Source organism: Pongo abelii, chromosome 4 (genome assembly GCF_028885655.2).
Source record: "Pongo abelii isolate AG06213 chromosome 4, NHGRI_mPonAbe1-v2.0_pri, whole genome shotgun sequence".
Classification (NCBI taxonomy): Eukaryota; Metazoa; Chordata; class Mammalia; order Primates; family Hominidae; genus Pongo; species Pongo abelii.
This window is the reverse complement of record NC_071989.2, coordinates 37,651,199-37,672,748: the sequence shown is the minus strand read 5'-3', so window position 1 is coordinate 37,672,748 and position 21,550 is coordinate 37,651,199. Positions and strand designations below refer to the sequence as shown.

At 44.1% G+C, this 21,550-nt stretch overlaps 1 protein-coding gene across 4 annotated transcripts in view; it reads right to left on the bottom strand.

Moving 5' to 3' along the window:
- The window catches only part of WDR70 (WD repeat domain 70), a 365,884-nt gene that overhangs the window by 339,345 nt on the left and 4,989 nt on the right, over positions 1-21,550 (bottom strand). For 2 of the 4 annotated variants that reach the window (XM_054555493.2, XM_002815513.6), the window contains exons 1-5: positions 18,336-19,246; positions 18,174-18,239; positions 16,063-16,146; positions 5,651-5,768; positions 1,178-1,373 (exon numbers count right to left, since the gene is read on the bottom strand). In XM_054555493.2, coding sequence (XP_054411468.1) covers positions 1,178-1,373; positions 5,651-5,768; positions 16,063-16,146; positions 18,174-18,239; positions 18,336-18,360 — 489 coding nt within the window. In that variant the 5' untranslated portion in view covers positions 18,361-19,246. Of the gene's footprint in view, positions 1-1,177; positions 1,374-5,650; positions 5,769-16,062; positions 16,147-18,173; positions 18,240-18,335; positions 19,247-21,550 lie in introns of those variants that run through there. The other 2 variants (XM_009240650.4, XM_054555494.2) reach the window with 2 other exon arrangements.

Genomic DNA, 21,550 nt, shown 5'->3' with positions numbered 1-21,550 from the left:
TGCCCTGCCGGGCAATTACTCTTAAAATTGTAAACTTATATACTTGGCTTAAACTAATCTAAGGTTAACCAGTATCTCTGGCCTCCTCCCAGATCATGTCTACAAATCAATGAACTCTGATTTCACTCTCCCATCTTCTACTTCATTGTTGACAATAATTTTAGATCCAGTTTGCTTTTAAATCCTCCCAAATTTACCCATCATCATTATTATTTGCAGACAATGCATACATAGATTTTTTTTTTTTTTTGAAACGGAGTTTCACTCTTGTTGCCTAGGCTGGCGTGCAATGGCGCGATCTCAGCTCACTGCAACCTCCGCCTCCCAGGTTCAAGCGATCCACCTGCCTCGGCCTCCCAAAGTGCTGGGATTACAGGCATGAGCCACCACACCCAGCCGCATACGTAGATTTAATAAAATGTTTTATCCATTGATTTCTTTTTAACACATTGCTTTTTGCTCTCCATTTATTATTTTTTAGTTGTTTTCTTCCTCCTGAAGTTCTTTCAATACAGGCTGTCAGTAATAAACTCCACAGTCATTTTCCTCAGGTTTTTTGCGGGGGTTGGGGGAGCGGTTTGAGACAGGGTCTCACTCTGTCACCCAGGCTGGAGTGCCATCCGTCGACCTCACTGTAACCTCTGCCTCCCGGGCCCAAATTATCCTCCCACCTCAGCCTCCTTGGGTAGCTGGGACCACAGGTGCGCACCATAACACCCATCTAATTTTTGCATTTTTGTAGAAACAGAGTTTCGCCATGTTGCCCAAGCTGGTTTTCAATTCCTGAGCTCAAGCGATCCGTCCACCTTGGCCTCCCAAAGTGCCGGGATTACAGGTGTGAGCCACTGTACCCGGCCTTTTGCCTCGGTTTGGTTGTTCGTTTGTTTTTTTGGTGTTTTTGTTTGTTTGTTTTTTGGAGACGGAGTCTGGCTGTCTACAGGCTGGAGTGCAGTGGCACAATCTCGGCTCGTTGCAACCTCTGCCTCCCAGGTTCAAGCGATTCTCCTGCCTCAGCCTTCCAAGTAACTGGAATTACAGGTGTAAGCCACCATGCCCGGCCTTTCCTCAGTTTTTAAACTGGCTGTTACTCATGAAAAACAGTTTAGCAGAACTGATCTCTACAGTACTTTAAAGATATTACTCCACTGAATTCTTAAATTACCACTGAAAAACTTACTTCCTCTTCCTCCTCTTCCTCTTCTTCTTCCTCTGCTTCTTCTTCTTCTTCATTAAGAGGTGGAGGTAAAGGACCGAGGATATCTTCCTCCATAAAATTAACTGGTTTTCCTACCATTTTAGGGGGTAAAGGAGGGCCAATTAACTCATCATCAGAAGAGTCAGAACTCTGTTCACTTTCACTGCTGCTCGTATCCCTGAAAATACAGAAACAGAAACTCTTTGCCTCTGCTGCAATGAAGAGCACACTTTGGAAACAGTATTCATTTCTCAGGATACTTTTCCTCTCCTATTAACAACAATTGGGTATTTTTTAATTTTTTTAAATTTGCAGTTCAAACATTAAATGTTTAATGCAAATATTTGATCTTAAGAAAGTTAAAAAAACTGTCTTACGCAAAGTCAAAAATAAAGGGTCACAGCAATCATATGTTAGACAGCCATTAGACCATTAGCACTCATAAAGAGACAGGTGAGACTGAGTGCAATGGCTCACACCTGTAATGCCAGCACTTTCAGCGACCAAGGCAGGTGGACTTTCAGGGACCAAGGCAGGTGGACTGCCTGTGCCCAAGAGTTTGAGACTAGCCTGGGAAACATCGCGAGATCCTGTTTCTACAAAAATAAAAATTAGCCAGGTGTGGTGGCATGTGCTTGTGGTACCAGCTACTCAGGAGGCTCAGGTGGCAGGATCACTTGAGCCCAGGAGGTCAAGGCTACAATGAGCCACGACTGCATCACTGTGCTCCAGCCTGAACAACAGTGAGACCCTGTCTCAAAATACAGATATATAATAAAAATTTAATTTAAAAATTTTAAAAAGAGGTGAACAAGGAAATACAGAAGAAAAACTACAAAACAATAATGGACAAAAACCACTGAGATAGCCAGTGCCTCAATTAACTATATTTGAATCCAATCCCTGATTGCCACAGTAGCAAATAATGCCAGTCATGTAAGGAAGTTAATATTACACCCAAACTGTTTCAATATAATTTCCGAAATAAAAGTTATTTCTCACGGCTAATCCAAGTTTGCCACACTGCCAAAACATTAAATGTAGCATTCTTGCATTCTAAAAACACCATACTCTAGCCAGGGGTATCCAAGGGAGAGAATACAGTCATGGGTTCTTAATTTGCTTCTGGTTGGGCCAGTGAAGCCATTTCCTCATCCCTCTTTTCTACTTATCACTAGAGACAGAAACTAAAAACCATGGCTTCAAGATGCTAAAAGTCTAAAACAACAACAATATAACGCAGGTTGGACGGGCTAGAGTCTAGGGCATATCATACTGATTCCCAAGTGGTTTCCTATCCACCACACCTGAGGACTATTATACACTCTCACTAAGGTCTCTAGCAAACACCTGTAAGCATAGCCCTCACCATCCACCACCCCTCCACCTGCCCCCAGAGTTGAGAATTCAGCATTCTTAATTGTATCAATTAATCTTTCAAATATTTGATAAGATTAAAAGTGTCACTGCCCTCTAATGAAGTATCTCTGGTATGTAAGCTCCAGGAAAGCACAAATTTCTGTTTTGTTCTAGCATCTAACATATTTCTAGCATCTAAAAAATGCTTCACCTACAACAGGCACTCAATATCTACTGAAGGAAAAACATGAGATTTTTCTTTTTGTTTTCATCTAGGTTAAAAATTGAAAAGAATATATTCTCACATTCAGATTACCTTTAAACAGAGGTATATGAACTAGCAAACTTCCATAAAGATCTGAGTTTCTACATTTGAGCCACTGCGTAGCTCAAATCTCCACTCCAAGGCCTTCTTTCTAACTGAACAGGTTAAGTTTGGTTCGCAACAAGGTCTTTGCACTTGTAGTTCTGTCGGCTGACTTACCCTTCCCATAGATTGTTACATGGCCTGTTTCTCATCTTTGGAGTTTCCTCAAATGTCTCCTCCTCAAAGAAGTCTAAGGGCACACTCCTTTTAAACTTGCAGGCACACCACCACTTCCCATTACCTTAAGTACCTTTGTTTATCTTCATTACATGCCTGCTAAGTTATTTTATTTGGTTATTTAGTTGTCTGTTATCCATCCCTTCAAATACTCCCACAACAATGTGAGCTCAATGAGAACAAAGGTCTCATCTGACTTGCTAATTGCTATATCTCAGTGCCTAAAACACTGTGTAATCCACAGTAGATGCTCAGTAAGTAAGTAATAGGTGAATGACTAAATAAATTTATATTAAGCCATTCATACTCCAAAATTTTCCCCCTTATGATTAACGCACAAGTTTCCAACTGTACTGGTTTAAAATGGATTTTTTTTTTTTTTTTTTTGAGACAGAGTCTCACTCTAGAGTCCCAGGGCGTGATCTTGGCTCACTCCCCGTACCAGGTTCAAGTGATTCTCTTGCCTCAGCCTCCCAAGTAGCTGGAATTACAGGCATGAGCCACCACGCCCAACTAATTTTTGTATTTTTAGTACAGACAGGGTTTCATCATGTTGGCCAGGCTGGTCTCAAACTCCTGACCTTGTGATCCACCCAGCTCGGCCTCCCAGAGTGCTGGAATTACAGGCATGAGCCACCTCGCCCAGCCCTCAAGTATCTTTTTTAACCACAACAAAATAAAACCAAAATCAGGCCAGGCGCAGTGGTTCACGCCTATAATCCCAGCACTTTTCGAGGTAGAGGTGAGCAGACTGCTTGAGCTCAGGAGTTCAAGACTAGCCTGGGCAACACTGTGAACACCTGTCTCTACAAAAAATACAAGAATTAGCCAGGCATGGTGGCACACACCTGTAGTACCAGCTACTTAAGGGGCTGAGGTGGGAGGATCACTTGAGTCTGGGAGGCGAAGGTTGCAGTGAGTTAAGAATGTGCCACTGCACTCCAGCCTGGGTGACAGAGTAAAACCCTGTCTCAAAAAAAATTTAAAAATCAATAACGAGGAACCTTGGAAATTGTACAAATACATGAAAATAAAACAACAGGCTTCCAAATGACCAAATGGTCAATAAAAAAAATTTTTTTTGATTTCTTGAAACAAAAGAAAATGGAAACAAAACATATCAGAACCTACGGAAAACAAAGAAAACAGTACTAAGAAGGACATTTACAACAATAAACACCTACATAAAAAGTAGAAATACATCAAATAAACAACCTAATGATGTACCTCAAGGAACTAGGCAAAGAATAAAGCAAACCAAAAATTATTAGAAGAAATTAAAAAAATCAGAGCAGAACTACAAATGACATTGACACTAAAAAAAGAATAATAATGCCGGGCACGGTGACTCACACCTGTAATCCCAGCACTTTGGGAGGCCGAGGCGGGTGGATCACAAGGTCAGGAGTTCAAGACCAGCCTGGCCAACATAGTGAAACCCAGTCTCTACTAAAAATACAAAAATTAGTTGGGCATGGTGGTGGGCACCTGTAATTTCAGCTATTCAGGAGGCTGAGGCAGAGAAGTGCTTGAACCCGGGAGGCGGAAGTTGCAGTGAGCCGAGATGGCGCCACTGCACTCCAGCCTGGGCAACAGAGTGAGACTCCATCCCAAACAACAAAAAAAAGAATAATAAAACATCACTGAAACAAACGTTGATTTTTTGACAAGATAAACAACATCAATGTGTTAGGCCATTGTTGCATTGCCAAAAAGAAGTAACTGGGATGCCAGGCACGGTGGCTCACACCTGTAATCCCAGCACTTTGGGAGGCCGAGGTGAGCGGATCACGAGATCAGGAGTTGGAGATCAGCCTGACCAACATGGTGAAACCCCATCTCTACTAAAATACAAAAAAAATTAGCAGGGCATGGTGGCCCACACCTGTAATCCCAGCTACTTGGGAGGCTAAGGCCGGAAAATCACTTGAACCCAGGATGCAGAGGTTGCAGTGAGCCCAGATCAAGCCACTGCACTCCAGCCTGGGTGAAAGAGCAAGATTCCATCTCAAAAAAAGTAATAACTGGAGGCCAGGCCCAGTAGCTAACACCTGTTATCCCAGGACTTTGGGAGAATGAGGCGGACAGATCATGTCAGGAGTTTGAGACCAGCCTGGCCAACATGGTAAAACGCTATCTCTACTAAAAATACAAGAATTAGCCGGCCGTGGTAGCGCACGTCTGTAGTCCCAGCTACTCAGGATGCTCACACCTATAATCCCAGCACTTTGGGAGGCCGAGGCGGGCGGATCACCTGAGGTCGGGAGTTCGAGACCACCCTGGCCAATATGGTGAAACCCCATCTCTACTAAAAACACAAAAAATAGCCAGGGGTGGTGGCGCATGCCTGTAATCCCAGCAACTTGGGAGGCTGAGGCAGGAGAATCGTCTGAACCCAGGAGGTGGAGGTTACAGTCAGCCAAGATCACACCACTGCACTGCAGTGGACGATAGAGCAAGACTCCGTCTCAAAAAAATTAAAAAAAAAAAAAAAACTCTATAAACACCTAGAAACTGATAGTTTAATAGAAGTCTTTCTGAAAATCAGGCACCTGGAAGATGATTTGGAGCAATCTCTGACATTTGATCTTGAGGATGTTGGCTCAATATCTTCATTTTGTCTTCTTAATTCTTTCTCTCTGTTCATTTCTTCCTCTTTTTCTCTTGCTTCTGAAAAGATTAAAAAAAGATTAACAAAAAAATTCCGACGGTTACAATTCAAAATATGTTAGTATTAGAAAGGCTAAAAATTAACATAGTCACAAAGATATAACTTAGAGTGTTAGCAGTAACAGGAAAAAATTATCAACCACAGCCACTGGAAAACAATATGATGGTTCCTCAAAAAGTTAAACGTAGAATTATTACGTGACCCAGCAATTCCACTTCTGGTATATATCCAAAGAAACTGAAAGCACAGTCTAAAAAAGATACTTGTATACCCAAGTTCCTAAGAACATCATTCACAACAGCTAAAATGTAGAAGCAACCGAAGTATCCATCTGTAGATAAATGCATTAGCAAAATGTGGTATATCCACATAATGAAATATTATTCACCCAAAAAGGAAGGAGATTCTGCAATATGCTACAACTTGGATAAACCTTGAGGACACTATGCTAAGTGAGATAGACCACTCACAGAAAGACAAAAAGACAAATACTGTATGATGGCACTTACATGAGGTAATCTAGAGTAGTCAAAGTCAGAGACAGAAAGTAGAATGGTAGAAAATGGTAGAAAATGGTAGAAAGCCTCTACCAGAGGCTAGAGGGAGGGGGAATGAAGAATTGTTTAATATGTATAGAGTTTCAGTCTTACAAGATGAACAGTGTTATAGAGATGGATGGTGATGATGGTTGCACAACACTATGCACTTAAATATTAAGATGGTACATTTTATGTGTATAACAATTTTTAAAATTAGAAAAACAAACTTATCAACCTAAATGGCCAATGTGGTAAAAGAATTGAACAAAATTACTGCATAGCAATATAATATTAACTGCAGAAAATAAAAATAGTGATAGAAAACAGAAATCTGGGAAAATATTAACAGATATGCTAAGCAAAATTAGCATAATGTAGATGGTAATATATTTTTTAAAAAGTATTCAAAGGTGAGATTTTAGGTAATTAACTTTCTAATGTTTTAAAACATAAATTTAGCACTTCTTGGCCTGGCGCGGTGGCTCATGATTGTAATCCCAGCACTTTGGGAGGCCGAGGTGGGCGGATCACCAGAGGTCAGGAGTTCGAGACCAGCCTGACCAACATGGAGAAACCTCGTCCCTACTAAAAATAAAAAATTATCCAGGCATGGCAGCGCACGCCTTTAATCCCAGCTACTCGGGAGGCTAAGGCAGGAGAATCACTTGAACCCGAGAGGTGAAGGTTGTGGTGAGCCGAGATTGCGCCATTGCACTCCAGCCTGGGCAACAAGAGCAAAACACCATCTCAAAAAAAAAAAATACAGCACTTTTTTTCTGAATTTCCTACAATAGAATTTTGATCAGAGACTAGCTATCAAAGTCATAATAAAATTTATACTAGCCGGGCGTGGTGGCTCACACCTGTAATCCCAGCACTTTGGGAGGCCAAGACGGGTGGATCACGAGGTCAGGAGATCAAGACCATCCTGGCTAACACGGTGAAACCTCGTCTCTACTAAAAATAGAAAAAAATTAGCCACGCATAGTGGCGGGTGCCTGTAGTCCCAGCTACTCAGGAGGCTGAGGCAAGAGAATGGCGTGAACCCGGGAAGCAGAACTTGCAGTGAGTCAAGATTGTGCCACTGCCTTCTAGCCTGGGCGACTGAGCGAGACTCGGTCTCCAAAAAAAAAAAAAAAAAAATTTATATTATAGGCTGCTCTGTCTATAAAGTAGTCATTCTTTTATTCCTTTACTTTCCTAATAAACTTGCTTTCACTATATTTAAAAAAAAACATTAATTTTCTAGAGTTGTTTACTCCAGAAAAACAAAAAATATTTAAAATATTAACTTTTTTCCCTCTGATAATCTCACTCTACAATTGTGGGGGCACTAGGAAGAAAAAGGATTATATATGAATAGTTTGGTTCTCAATTGCCACCAACCTCAATAACCTGAGATAATCTTTAACATTTTTTTCCTTCACTTAATAATGAAATACAATACAACCCAAGTTGAGCAGCAGCAAAGGACACTTATCAAGTGGAATGTTGTATTCTTTAGGGTCTTTAGTTGCTGGGACATGGAGGATGAGGAAGAAGGTTACCCAGCAAACATCAACAAGGAACTACAGTCTTTCATGTCAAATATGGAAGACAAAACCCTCCAGGAAGAGGTAAGGCAAATATTACGGTGCTAGATCATGTTGACTTTTTTGTGTCTTCTGGGCTGAGGCGGGTCAAGAATCAACAATTCTGCACTCTGATGCTAGAAACTGGAAAAAAATTAAAAAGAAGCATAGTGTCCAGATTTAGGAATGGGCCTGCCGGGCACGGTGGCTCACACCTGTAATCCCAGCACTTTGGGAGGCCCAGGCAGGTGGATCACGAGGTCAGGAGATCCAGACAATCCTGGAGAACATGGGGAAACCCTGTCTCTACTAAAAATACAAAAAAATTAGCCAGGCGTGGTGGCTGCCGCCTGTAGTCCCAGCTTACTCGGGAGGCTGAGGCAGGAGAATGGTGTGAACCCGGCAGGCGGAGCTTGCAGTGAGCGGAGATGGCGCCACTGCACTCCAGCCTGGGCAACAGAGCAAGACTCCGTCTCAAAAAAAAAAAAAAAAAAGGGCCTGAAGCCGGGTGTGATGGTTCACACCTGTAATCCTTGCACTTTGAGAGGCCGAGGCAGGTGGCTTGCATGAGCTCAGGAGTTCGAGACCAGTCTGGGCAATACGGTGAAACCCTGTCTCTACTAAAATACAAAAAATTAGCCAGGAGTAGCGGTGTGCACCTGTAGTCCCAGCTACTCGGGACGCTGAGGCAGGGGAATCGCTTGAACCCAGAAGGCGGAGGTTGCAGTAAGCCGAGACAGTACCACCACACTCCAGCCTGGGCCACAGAGTGAGACTGTCTCCATGAAAAAAAAAAAAAAAAAAAAGAATGGGCCTGCTTAGCTCCTAGTTCACCCTGTTTTTTCAGCCAATCCCTCCAGACCTTGGGGGGTGGCAGCAGCATTTATACTCTAGGCTCATCTTCTCCCTCAGGTCTTACAGTCAATTATATTGCTAATCAGGAAAAGATATTGAGGCTGCCTACTCAGCTGCCATTTCCCTCTTTTTTACTATTATTTTTTTTAATAGAGATGGGGTCTCAATATGTTGCCCAGGCTGGTCTTGAACTCCTGGGCTCAAGCAATCCTCCTGCCTCAAGATTTTACAAATGTGAGCCACCACACCATGCCAGTCCTCCCTCTTTATCCCTTAGTTTTTCTTTTTGTTTTTGTTTTGAGACGGAGTCTCACTCTGTCGCCAGGCATCAGTGCAGTGGCACAATCTCAGCTCACTGCAACCTTCACCTCCTAGGTTCAAGCAATTCTCCTGCCTAAGCCTCCTGAGCAGCTGGGATTATAGATGAGAGCCACCATGCCCACCTAATTTTTGTATTTTTAGTAGAGATGGGGTTTCACCACGTTGGCCAGGCTGGTCTCGAACTCCTGGCCTCAAGCAATCCACCTGCCTCAGCCTCACAAAGTGTACTAGGATTACAGACACGAGCCACTGTCCCCAGCCTAGTATAACACTTCTTAAAAAAAAAAAAAAAACTCTGCATTTCAGCTGGGCGCAGTGGCTCACGTCTGTCATCCCAACACTTTGGGAGGCTGCAGCAGGCAGATCACAAGGTCAGGAGTTCGAGACCGGCCTGGCCAGCATGGTGAAACCCCGTCTCTACTAAAAATACAAAAAATTAGCCGGGCATGGTGGTGCATGCCTGTAATCCCAGCTACTCAGGAGGCTGAGGAAGAAGAATTCCTTGAACCTGGGAGGCGGAGATTGCAGTAAGCCAAGATCGTGCCACTGCACTCTGGCCTGGGCGACAGAGGGAGACTCTGTCTCAAGAAAAAGAAAAAAAAATCTGTATTTCATATGTCCTACGCATACTTATAGCTTTCAAGAACATAAAAAACATTAAAAAAAAAATTTGTACCATTATCATTTCCAGACCCTTCACAGCACATATTTTATTGGGGTTTTATAGTAATTCATCCTTTCCACTAGTGCACTTAGCAACCAAGACAGCTCATACCCCCATATACAGACAAACTTGCTATTAAAAGGGTCAAAGTCTTAGTTTCCTCAAGTGTACTATCAATACCCAGGGAAAGACTCCAATACCAAGCATGAGATAAATAATGCCCATATGAGAATTTTCAACTTTTAAAGAAAAGTAAGTCAAACTGTCTCATGGTAGGAAACTAGGGTTCCCGCAACCCCTCTCTTCAATTTCATAATTTACTAGGACAGCTCACAGGGAATCACTTTTAACTCCACAGTCTAAATGTAATCTAATTGCCAAGTCTGGAAGAACACTAAAAAAAAAAAATCTCTTATGAATAACTTCCCATATAATGATGAATACTACTTCCATAAATTATCCCAATGGTATTTTCTATTTACATGCTAAAGCTAAGTAGATCTTCCAAAGAGAGAATCAATTTAGATTCATGTGTTTAGATCAGAGGTAGAAATTGTAGTCCAAAGATGTAATAGTAAATCAAGAAAGTTCAATAATTTGTCCGCAAAAATCAAAGGAGATCATAGTCTTCAGACAATTTTTCAAAAATTTAAAAATGTAATAACTCCCCAAGTTCCTCTTAGGTAAAATGTAGACATGCTTTACTAAGAAAAATTACAAGAATTTAAAATAACATTTATAAAGTACTTTGCTGTTTATAAGCTACTGTACCCAACATCTTAATCTCTTCAAGAAACTTCCAAGGTAGATGATACACACACAATAGGGTTATGAAGGATCAGAAATTGGAAAACCCATCCAATGTTACTCATCTACTAGACTGTGGGGCTGGGCCTTAAACCTAGGTCCCCCAATTCCAAATCCCAAGCTCTTTCCAACAGATTGTGCCTTTTTTTTTTTTTTTTTTGACAGAGTTTTGCTCTGGTTGCCCAGGCTGGAGTGCAATGGTACGGTCTAGGCTCACTGCAACCTCCGCCTCCCAGGTTCAAGCGATTCTCCTGCCTCAGCCTCCCAAGTAACTGGGACTACAGGTGCCCGCCACCCACACCCAGTTAATTTTTGTATCTTTAGTAGAGACAGGATTTCATCACGTTGGCCAGGCTGATCTCAAACTCCTGATCTCAGGTGACCCACCCACCTTGGGCTCCCAAAGTGCTGGGATTACAGGCTTGAGCCACCGTGCGCAGCCCAGATTGTGCCACTTTAAAACATTCTCCAAAGCAGCAAGATTTCGTTTTTTAACAAGACAGTATTACAGGTCTAAATTCAATTTAATATTCTCAAAATATTACTGAGAACCTATTTTACAAAGCAAAGTACTAGGGGCTACAAAACTTACATACCCACAAATATATACATCTACTATGTACCCACAAAAATTGAAAATAAAAAAATTAAAAATAAAAAGCTTCACTTTGGGAGGTTGAGGCAGGCGGATCACTTGACTTCAGGAGTTTGAGATCAGCCTGGCCAACATGGTGAAACCCTGTCTCTACTAAAAATACAAAAATTAGTCAGGTGGTGGTGGCACGTGCCTATAATCCCAGCTACTGGGGAGGCTGAGGCAGGAGAAATGCTTGAACCAGGAGGCAGAGGTTGCAGTGAGCCTAGATTGCACCATTGCCCTTCAGCCTGGGCAACTCGAAAAAATAAATAATAACAACAAAAAGCCGACATAGCCAAATAAGACAATCCTTATTCAAAACATGTTGTATTATATGCTTAAAATGGTAAATACAAGGTACCTATACTGTGATAGTACAAACATTCACTAAATTGTTTAAAACATTTGTAAATGCCTCAGATAGCATGTCTTTGTCTATCGTTTGAGGATAATAAAATTGTTTTTTGATGTGATGATATTGTGGTATAATATGAAATATATTTGGCCAGGTGCGGTGGCTCACTCCTGTAATCCCAGCACTTTGGGAGGCTGAGGGGGGCGGATCATGAGGGCAGGAGATCGAGACCATCCTGGCTAACAGGGTGAAACCCTGTCTCTACTAAAAATCCAAAAAAAAAAAAAAAATTAGCCAGGCGTGTAGTCCCAGCTACTCAGGAGGCTGAGGCAGGAGAATGGCGTGAACCTGGGAGGCAGAGCTTGCAGTGAGTCGAGATCCCACCACTGCACTCCAGTCTGGGCGACAGAGCGAGACTCTGTCTCAAAAAAATATATATATATTTGGTCTTTGTTTCAGGTTCCTGCCACAGAGCTTCTGAAACCCTTGGAATTTCCTGAGTGATAGGAGCTGTCTTTTGTTATTCATTAGAAGCCCCTTCGGATCCCACCTAAGTTTATGCTATTGAAGTGACTTAGTGTGGGACCCCTAGGCCTCAGGATGGGACTGCTGCTCACTAAAAAAACTGATGGGTTAGATAATTGGAACTTTCATCCCCACCCACCAATCTCTGGGGAAGCTGGAAATTAAGATCTATATAATTTTTTTTTTTTTTTGAGACAGGCTCTCGCTTTTTTACTCAGGCTGTGATGCAGTGGCACGATCATAGCTCACTGCAGCCTCAACCTCTGGGCTCAAGTGACCCTCTCACCTCAGCCTCCCAGGTAATTGGGACTACAGGTGTGCGCCACCATGCCCAGCTAATTTTTATAAGATTTTCTGAACAGGATCTCACTGTGTTAGCCCAGGTTTGTTTCAAACTCCTGGGCTCAAGTGATCCTCCTACCTTGGTCCCCCAAAGTGCTAGGATTATAGGTGTGAGCCACTGCACCCAGCCTAGACACTCCTGAACCACTAGATGTGATTAGCTTCAGGGTAGCTGAACACAGGGGGATACTGGGGAGTTGGTGCACCCAGAGAGGGCACAGAAGCTCTGCACCTCTCCCATACATTGCCCAATGCATGACTTCATCGGGCTGTTCATCTGTATCATTTATAATATTATTTATAATAAACTGTTAAACATAAGTAAAGTGTTTCCCTGTGAGCCGTCCTAGCTAATTATCAAACCAAAAGGAGCAGTCATGGGAACCCTGATTTATAGCCAGTAGATTAGAATCACTGGTCACAACCTGTGAATTGAGATTAGTGTCTGAGTGAAGGCAGTCTTGTGGTAGTCTCCAGGCAGACAGTGTCAGAATTAAAGTGAGTTACCGGATACCCAGTTGGAGAAGTGGTGGATGTGTGGGGGAAAACTCCTACATAACTGGTGTCAGAAATAAAGTACTGGTTCACACCTGTAATCCTAGCACTTTGGGAGGCCAAGACAGGCGGATCACTTGAGCCCAGGAATTCAAGACTGGCCTGGACAACATGGTGAAATCTTTTTTTTGAGACAGAGTCTCACTCTGTCGCCCAGGCTGGAGTGCAGTGGCAAGATCTCGGCTCACTGCAAGCTCCGCCTACAGGGTTCACGCCATTCTCCTGCTTCAGCCTCCCGAGTAGCTGGGACTACAGGCGCCTGCCACCACGCCCAGCTAATTTTTTGTATTTTTAGTAGAGACAGGGTTTCACCATGTTAGCCAGGATGGTCTCGATCTCCTGACCTCGTGATCCGCCCCTCCCAAAGTGCTGGGATTACAGGCGTGAGCCACCGCGCCCGGCCAACTAAAAATACAAAAAATTAGTGGGGTGTGGTAGCACCAACCTATAGTCCCAACTATTTGGGAGGCTGAGGTGGGAGGATTACCTGAGCCCGGGAAGTGGAGTCTGCAGTGAGGCAAGATCATCCCACTGCACACCTGTCTAAGCAACAGCAGTGAGACCGTGTCTCAAATAAAAAAATAAAAAATAAAAATAAAAAAAAAAAAGGGAAAGTACTGAGAGGAGTGTGAGAGGATAGGAAACAGCTTGGTTTTTCCTATCTCTTACAGGTATCTTGGTTAAGCTTTTTTTAAAACAATCCTTATCATTTTAAGATATATACAAAAATATTTATGAGTAAAATGATGTCCAAGATTTTTTTCGAAATCATCTGACAGGGGAAACAGAAGTAACGCTAGCCATGAACAGTTACAGTAGTTAAATGTGATTGATAGGTACATGGTAGTTCATGACTATACTTCCGTGTTTGAAATTTCACATAATAATGAAGGGTTTTGCTGGGTGCAGTGGCTCACACCTGTAATCCCAGCACTTTGGGAGGCCAAGGCGAGTGGATCATGAGGTCAGGAGATCGAGACCATCCTGGCTAACACGGTGAAACTCCATCTCTACTAAAAATACAAAAACAAAATTAGCCAGGCATGTTGGCGGGCACCTGTAGTCCCAGCTACTCCAGAGGCTGAGGCGGAAGAATGGCGTGAACCCGGGAGGCGGAGCTTGCAGTGAGCCAAGATCGCACCACTGCACTCCAGCCAGGGCGACAGAGCAAGACGCCATCTCAAAAAAAAAACAATAATAATAATAATAATAATAATAATAATAATGGGTTTTGGCCTGGCAGTGGTTCACACCTGTAATCCCAGCACTTTGGGAGGCTGAGGCGGGCGGATCACCAGAGGTCACAAGTTCGAGACCAGCCTGGCCAACATGGCGAAACCCCGTCTCCACTAAAAATACAAAAAAATTAGCCAGGCGTGGTGGTGGTCACCTGTAATCCCAGCTACTCAGGAGGCTGAAGCAAGAGAATGACTTGAACCCAAGAGGCGGAGGTCACAGTGAGCTGAGATCGCACCACTGCACTCCAGCCTGGGAGACAGAGCAGGACTCCGTCTCAAATGAAACAAATAATGAAGGGTTTTTTCAAAAAATAGTACATGTAGATGGCTTTCTTTTTGCCACAAAAAAGTTTTCTTCCAAAGACTGAAAATATTTTTTGTCAGGCACACTGCCAAATACTGGATATTGCCGCTGTACATTTTATTTTTTATTTTAGTTATTTTGTTTTATATTTTATATTTTATTTTATATATTTTATCTTATTTTATTTTGAGATGGAGTTTTGCCCTTGTCATTCATTTCATTTTATTTTATTTTATTTTGAGATGGAGTTTTGCTCTTGTCGCCCAGGCTGGAGTGCAATGGTGCGATCTCAGCTCACCACAACCTCTGCCTCCCAGGTTCAAGTGATTCTCCTGCCTCAGCCTCCCTAGTAGTTGGGATTACAGGCGCCCACCACCACACCCGGATAGTTTTTCTATTTTCAGTCAAGACGGGGTTTCACCATGTTGGCCAGGCTGGTCTCGAACTCCTGACCTTAGGTGATTCGCCCGCCTCAGCCTCCTAAAGTGCTGGGATTACAGGCGTGAGCCACCACACCTAGCCCATTGTTGGTTTTAAAATGATAAATTGGGCCGGGTGCGGTGGCTCACACCTGTAATCCCAGCACTTTAGGAGGCAGGCAGATCATAAGGTCAAGAGATCAAGACTATCCTGGCCAACATGGTGAAACCCCACCTCTACTAAAAATACAAAAATTAGCTGGGCGTGGTGGCGCACACCTGTAGTCCCAGCTACTTGGGGGGCTGAGGCAGGAAAATTGCTTGAACCGGGGAGGTAGAAGTTGCAGTGAGCTAAGATCGCACCCCTGCACTCCAGCCCAGCGATAAAGCAAGACTCCATCTCAAAAAAAAAAAAAAACCAAACAAACAAAAAACAAAAAGCGGGGCACGGTGGCTCACGTCTGTAATCCCAGCACTTTGGGAGGCCAAGGTAGGTGGATCACAAAGTCAGGAGTTCGAAACCAGCCTGGCCAACACAGTGAAACCCCATCTCTACTAAAAATACAAAAAATTAGCCAGGCGTGGTGGCATGTGCCTGTAGTCCCAGCTACTCGGGAGGCAGAGGCAGGAGAATTACTTGAACTGGGGAGGTGGAGGCTGCAGTGAGCCAAGATCATACCATTGCACTCCAGCCAGGGCAACAGGGCGAGACTCCATCTCAAAAAAAAAAGAAAAAAAAGAAAAAACCAACAGTGACAAGTAGCATAACAACATTCTTTTTTTCTTTGTTCTCTGAGATGGAATTTCACTCTTGTCCCCCAGGCTGGAGTGCAATGGGGGGATCTCAGCTCACTGCAACCTCCACCTCCCAACTTCAAGCGAAGTGACTGCCTCAGCCTCACGAGTAGCTGGGATTACAGGCCCCTGCACCATGCTCAGCTAATTACTGTATTTTTAGTTGAGATGGGGTTTCACTATGTTGGCCAGGCTAGTCTCAAACTTCTGACGTCAGGTGATCTGCCCGCCTTGGCCTCCCTAAGTGCTGGGATTACAGGCATGAGCCACTGCGCCAGCCAACATTCTTCTCTCTTTTTTAATATACTTGCATGAGGTATACATAGTACTTAAACCAATAAAAGGACAAATAGCTCAAGTTCTTACCCAGTGTTTTACGACTTCTTTCCACAGCTGTTCTTCGAGTTTGTTCAAACATTGCTTCCAAGTCAAATGTGCGAGCTTTTTTACCTAAAACATGAACAAATGGGAGACTGTAATTGTCTTGCAGTAAGTTGGCCAAACTTTAGGTGATCAATACTGATCAATAAACACTTACTCTAGTTTATAGCATGGCTCCAATATAACCATAAAATATCACAGAAGAAGGAGTTTGAGTCACAGAAAACTTCTGATGACAATCCCTTCACTAAGTACTATTAACCAGGCAACTTTCCCATCCTCCTCTAGATCCCTAACCTATGAAACAACAACATTAATGTGGGAGGCAGAATGGAGAATGTCCCAAAAGTTATCCTTTGCAAATGTAATTAAGGTTATGGACTTTTAAATAGGGAAACTATCCTAGTTGGCCCTTAAAGGCAAAGATGCAGAACAGCTATGGCAGAAGTCAGAGAGATCCAACGTTTGAGAATAAATTGAGGCATTATAGTTGGCTTGAAGACGAAAGGGGCAACATGAGAAGCAACGCAGGTACTTTAACGAGCTAAGAGGGAAACAGAAATCTCAGCCCTATAACAAGGAACTGTATGAGCATGGAAACATTCTCCTCCTCCCCCAGTAACTTTATCAAAGCTTTTAAAATTTTCCCCTATTTGGCACAAACATATGGACACCTTTCTCACTCCTGAGTAAAGGAATGATGTACTAAAATGAAGGATTTATACCGGGTGGGGTGGCTCATGCCTGTAATCACTTTGAGAGGCTCAGGTGGGCGCATGGCTTGAGCTCAGGAGATCGATCAGCCTGGGCAACATGGTGAAACCTCGTCTCTACCAAAAGTATAAAAAATTAGCTAGGTGTGGTGGCACACACACATCTGTGGTCCCAGCTACTCAGGAGACTAAGGTGGGAGGATGGCTTAAGCCTGGGAGAAGGAGGCTGCAGTGAGCCAAGATGGCACTAGTACACTCCAGCCTGGGTGACGGAGCGAGACTCCACCTCAAAAAATAAAAAAATAGAAAAGGCTGGGAGCGGTGGCTCACGCCTGTAATCCCAGCACTTCTGGAGGCCGAAACGGACGGATCACGAGGTCAGGAGATCGAGATCATCCTGGCTAACACGGTGAAACCCCGTCTCTACTAAAAATACAAAAAAAATTTAGCCGGGCGAGGTGGTGGGCGCCTGTAGTGGGAGGCTGAGGCGGGAGAATGGCGTGAATCCGGGAGGCAGAGCTTGCAGTGAGCCGAGATCTTGCCACTGCACTCCAGCCTGGGCGACTGAGCGAGACTCCGTCTCCAAAAAAAAAAATGAATAGAAAAACTACAGAGCTAGTATGTGTGAACACAACCCAAGGCCAATATGTGTAAGTCTACTGTTTAATTACTATCATAGAATTAATACACGCTGATCAAAAGAGAACAAGAAGACCTTGAGAAAAGGTTCAGGGAAGTTAGAATCCCAATGTTTGGATGAACAGCATTTATAATTTTAAAATGCAAAATAAAGAGAAATCATTTTTCATGTATCAGTCTACTAAAGTTTTGTTTTCATTTTTTAAATAATTTTCTTTTTAAATAATAATACCTACTCTGTGTTGGTAGGGATGCGGTAAAAATGGCATTCTTAATTCCGTTAACTTTGGTATAACCTGAAACAAGTTTTTTGATGGGTATTACGGCAATAAGCATCAAGAAGCTTTAAAAGGCACATACCCAATTTTTCAGTTTTTTTAATATTTATACTTCTGAATAAACTAGGCTCTCTTTTAGAAATCTACCCTACAGAATTACATATTTTTTAAAATCCTCGTACAAATGCTGTTATTTACAAAAATGTTCATTTTAGCATTATTGGTGACTTAAAATTAGAAAAATCCTTTCTCTTCCTCTCTCTCCAGGACTCTCATAACAGTCACCTGAGTTGGTTCCAACGGATACGCAGAATAGAAGACAAATGGGAGAAGAATATTGACAAACTGCAAGGTATGCACCCGAGCTACAGTAATTCCGAGTTGACAGCTCGATCTCCCCTCCCCCTCTGCTGCTCTTCAAACCTCTGCAAAAGGAAGAGGGTCTCTGCCCGGGGCAGTCACTCACCGAACCCCGTGAAGCCCATGGTGACCGCAAGCTGCGGGTCCGGTCCCGACGCATCTGAGCCTGTCACTGGACCAAGAGGAAAAGAGAGGCGGCCTAGTTAGTGCGGCGCCCCAGCTCCCCCGACACGGCCCACCCCGCCCGGACTCGCCTCATGAAACCCACCTTCGCTGGGCCCTGAGCGCTCCATGGCTGGTCGCACACCGCAGTACGAGCAACAGCGACAACCCAAACTGCAGGTGAACTTGCCAATAACTCGCGGCAAATGCTGGAGGAAGTACCGCCTCCAAGCGACAGCGGCGCCGCCGAAGCCAAGAGCGGCGCCTTCCGCAGAGGGACCGAGGCTTTCTGCGCAGCGCCGCCCTACCGGACAGGCGGGAAAGCGCCGCGCAACTCAGACCACTGGAGGGAAGTCGTATCTGGAGTTTCTGTAACATCCTTTCCCTTTTTTTTTTAAGCCAGAGTCTCTGTCGCCCAGGCTGCAGTACAGTGGCGCAATCTCAGCTCACTGCAACCTCTGCCTCCCGGGATCAAGCGATTCTCCTGCCTCAGCCTCCCGAGTAGCTGGGATTACAGGTGCCCGCCAGCTAATTTTTGGTGTTTTTGTTTTTGTTTTGAGACGGAGTCTCTGTCGCCCAGGCTGGAGTGCAATGGCGTGATCTCGGCTCACTGCAACCTCCGCCTCCCGGGTTCAAGTGATTCTCCTGTCTCAGCCTCCCAAGTAGCTGGGATTACAGGTGTCCACCACCACGCGCAGCTAATTTTTTGTATTTTTAGTAGACACGAGGTTTCACCATGTTGGCCAGGCTGGTTTCGAACTGGCCTCAAGTGATCCGCCTGCCTCGGCCTCCCAAAGTGCTGGGATTACAGGCGACACCCTTTGCTTTTTTTTTTTTTGAGGCAGAGTCTCACTCTATTGCCCAGGCTGGAGTGCAATGGCGTGATCTCAGCTCACTGCAACCTCTGCCACCCAGGTTCAAGCTCTTCTCTTGCCTCAGTGTCCTGAGTAGCTGGGATTACAGGTGCCTGCCATCACACCCAGCTAATTTTTGTGTATTTCGTAGAGACGGGGTTTTGCTATGTTGGCCAGGCTGGTCTTGAACTCCCGACCTCAGGTGATCCGCCCACCTCGGCCTCCCAAAGTGCTGGGATTACAGGCCCGCGCCACCGTGCTCCACCTTTTTGTTGTTGTTGTTGTTGACCGAGTCTCCCTCTGTTGCCTTGGCTGGAGTGCAGTGGCGTGATCTCAGCTGACTGCAACCTCTGCCTCCCAGGTTCAAGCGATTCTCTTGCCTCAACTTCCCGAGCAGCTGGGACTACAGGTGTGCGCCACCATGCCCAGCTATTTAGTATTTGCAACTACAGGCACCCGCCACCATGCCCAGCTAATTTTTTCTATTTTTAGTAGAGACAGGGTTTGCACTGTGTTAGCCAGGATTGTCTCAATCTCCTGACCTTGTGATCTGCCCGCCTCGGCCTCCCAAAATTCTGGGATTAAAGGCGTGAGCCACTGCACCTGGCCTGTCAGTCTGAAGTTTACAAGGCTAATCATGTGCTCAGGATTGTCCTTCTTAAACAGAATGTGGGAGTTCACACTTTAATGTTTAGAAGGTGGAGAAGAATCTCTTTCTTTTTGAGACAGAATCTCACTCTGTCACCCAGGCTGGAATGCAGTGGCACAATCTCGGCTCAATGAACCTCCACCTCCTGGGTTCAAGCGATTCTTGTGCCTCAGCCTCCTGAGTAGCTGGGATTACAGGTGACTGCCACCACACCCGACTATTTTTTTTTTTTTTTTTTTTGAGACGGCGTCTTGCTCCATCGCCCAGACTGGAGTGCAGTGGCACGATCTCAGCTCACTACAAACTCCGCCTCCTGGGTTCAAGCAATTCTGCCACAGCCTTGCGAGTAGCTGGGATTACAGGCCCTGCCACCACCCCCGGCTAATTTTTGCATTTTTAGTAGAAACAGAGTTTCACCATGTTGGCCAGGCTGGTCTCAAACTTCTGACCTCAAGTGATACGCCCGCCTCAGCCTCCCAAAGTGCTGGGATTACAGATGTGAGCCACTGTGCCCGGCCTAATTTTTGTATTTTTTGTAGAGACAGGGTTTCATCATGTTGCCCATGCTCGTCTTGAACTCCTGAGCTCAAGCGATCCACCTGCCTCAGCCTCCCTAAGTGCTGGGATTATAGGCATGGGCCACTGCCTGCAGCCTATGAAAGAATATCTTATACCAAACCTTGTACCTTTGGTGCTAAGCTGGATAAGAAGTGAGCATCTGATCAGCCAAGTCCACTGCTCCCATATTATCGTTATAATCCACAATGACACATGGCTTCTTAGTTCTCTTTCCATCTGTTGTCTACTTCATTTGCAGTATCATTGTGGAATATTGACAACATTGTGACCGCCTTGTTGTCACACCATTTCAGTGCCATAAGTTCACCACGGAATTAACATCACACATAGGAATGCTATGTTTTCTAGGATTTGACATTTTCAGCGGTCAAGAATTACTATATTTTGTAAGTGGAAATTCCACTACTAAAAACAGAATGCTATAAATAGAATAATATATTTTGTTTCCAAAGTCAATATAATAGAGTGATGCAAAAATAATAAAATAGTAGACACAAACTTTGGGGGTTAGGTCGGGACTGTAATTTGTGAGTTATCTTGGGGTAAAGGCTGCAGCTGCAAGGACCATCAGCGAGTATTCTCGGGGAAAATGGGAAATGGGTTAACAGTGGGTAAATCTGCAGGTGCCTGTAGTGTATTCGTTTTGTTTGTTTGTTTGTTTGTTTGTTTTTTTATAAAGAGTCTCACTCTTGTTGCCCAGGCTGGATTGCAATGGCACAATCTTGGCTCACTGCAACTTCTGCCTTCCAGGTTCAAGCGATTCTCCTGCCTCAGCCTCCTGAGTAGCTGGGATTACAGGCATGCGCAACCAGACCCGGCTAATTTTTTTTGTATTTTTACTAGAGATGGGCTTTCCCCACGTTGGTCAGGCTGGTGTCTAACTCCTGACCTCAGGCGATCTGCTAGCCTCAGCCTCCCAAAGTGCTGGGATTACAGGTGTGGCCCACCACGCCCGGCCAAATTCTTATAATTTTATGTTGTCTTAGCATTTATTTTGAATATAAGTTGGACTTTCTCATATCAGAAACAGGGTTCAGTCACCCTTGACACAGTTTCCAGTTCTACACCTCCTCCCAGTTCCTCAATGTGATCAATCCAGGTATCTATTGTGTAAAACTTCCTCCTGGTGCCCACCTTCCCATAGGATAAATACATACAGCCTGCTTCACGGGCCCTGCTGACCCTGACGTCCTACATGGACTGTGCTGATATGCCACAGTGACTACCTCGGTCACAGCA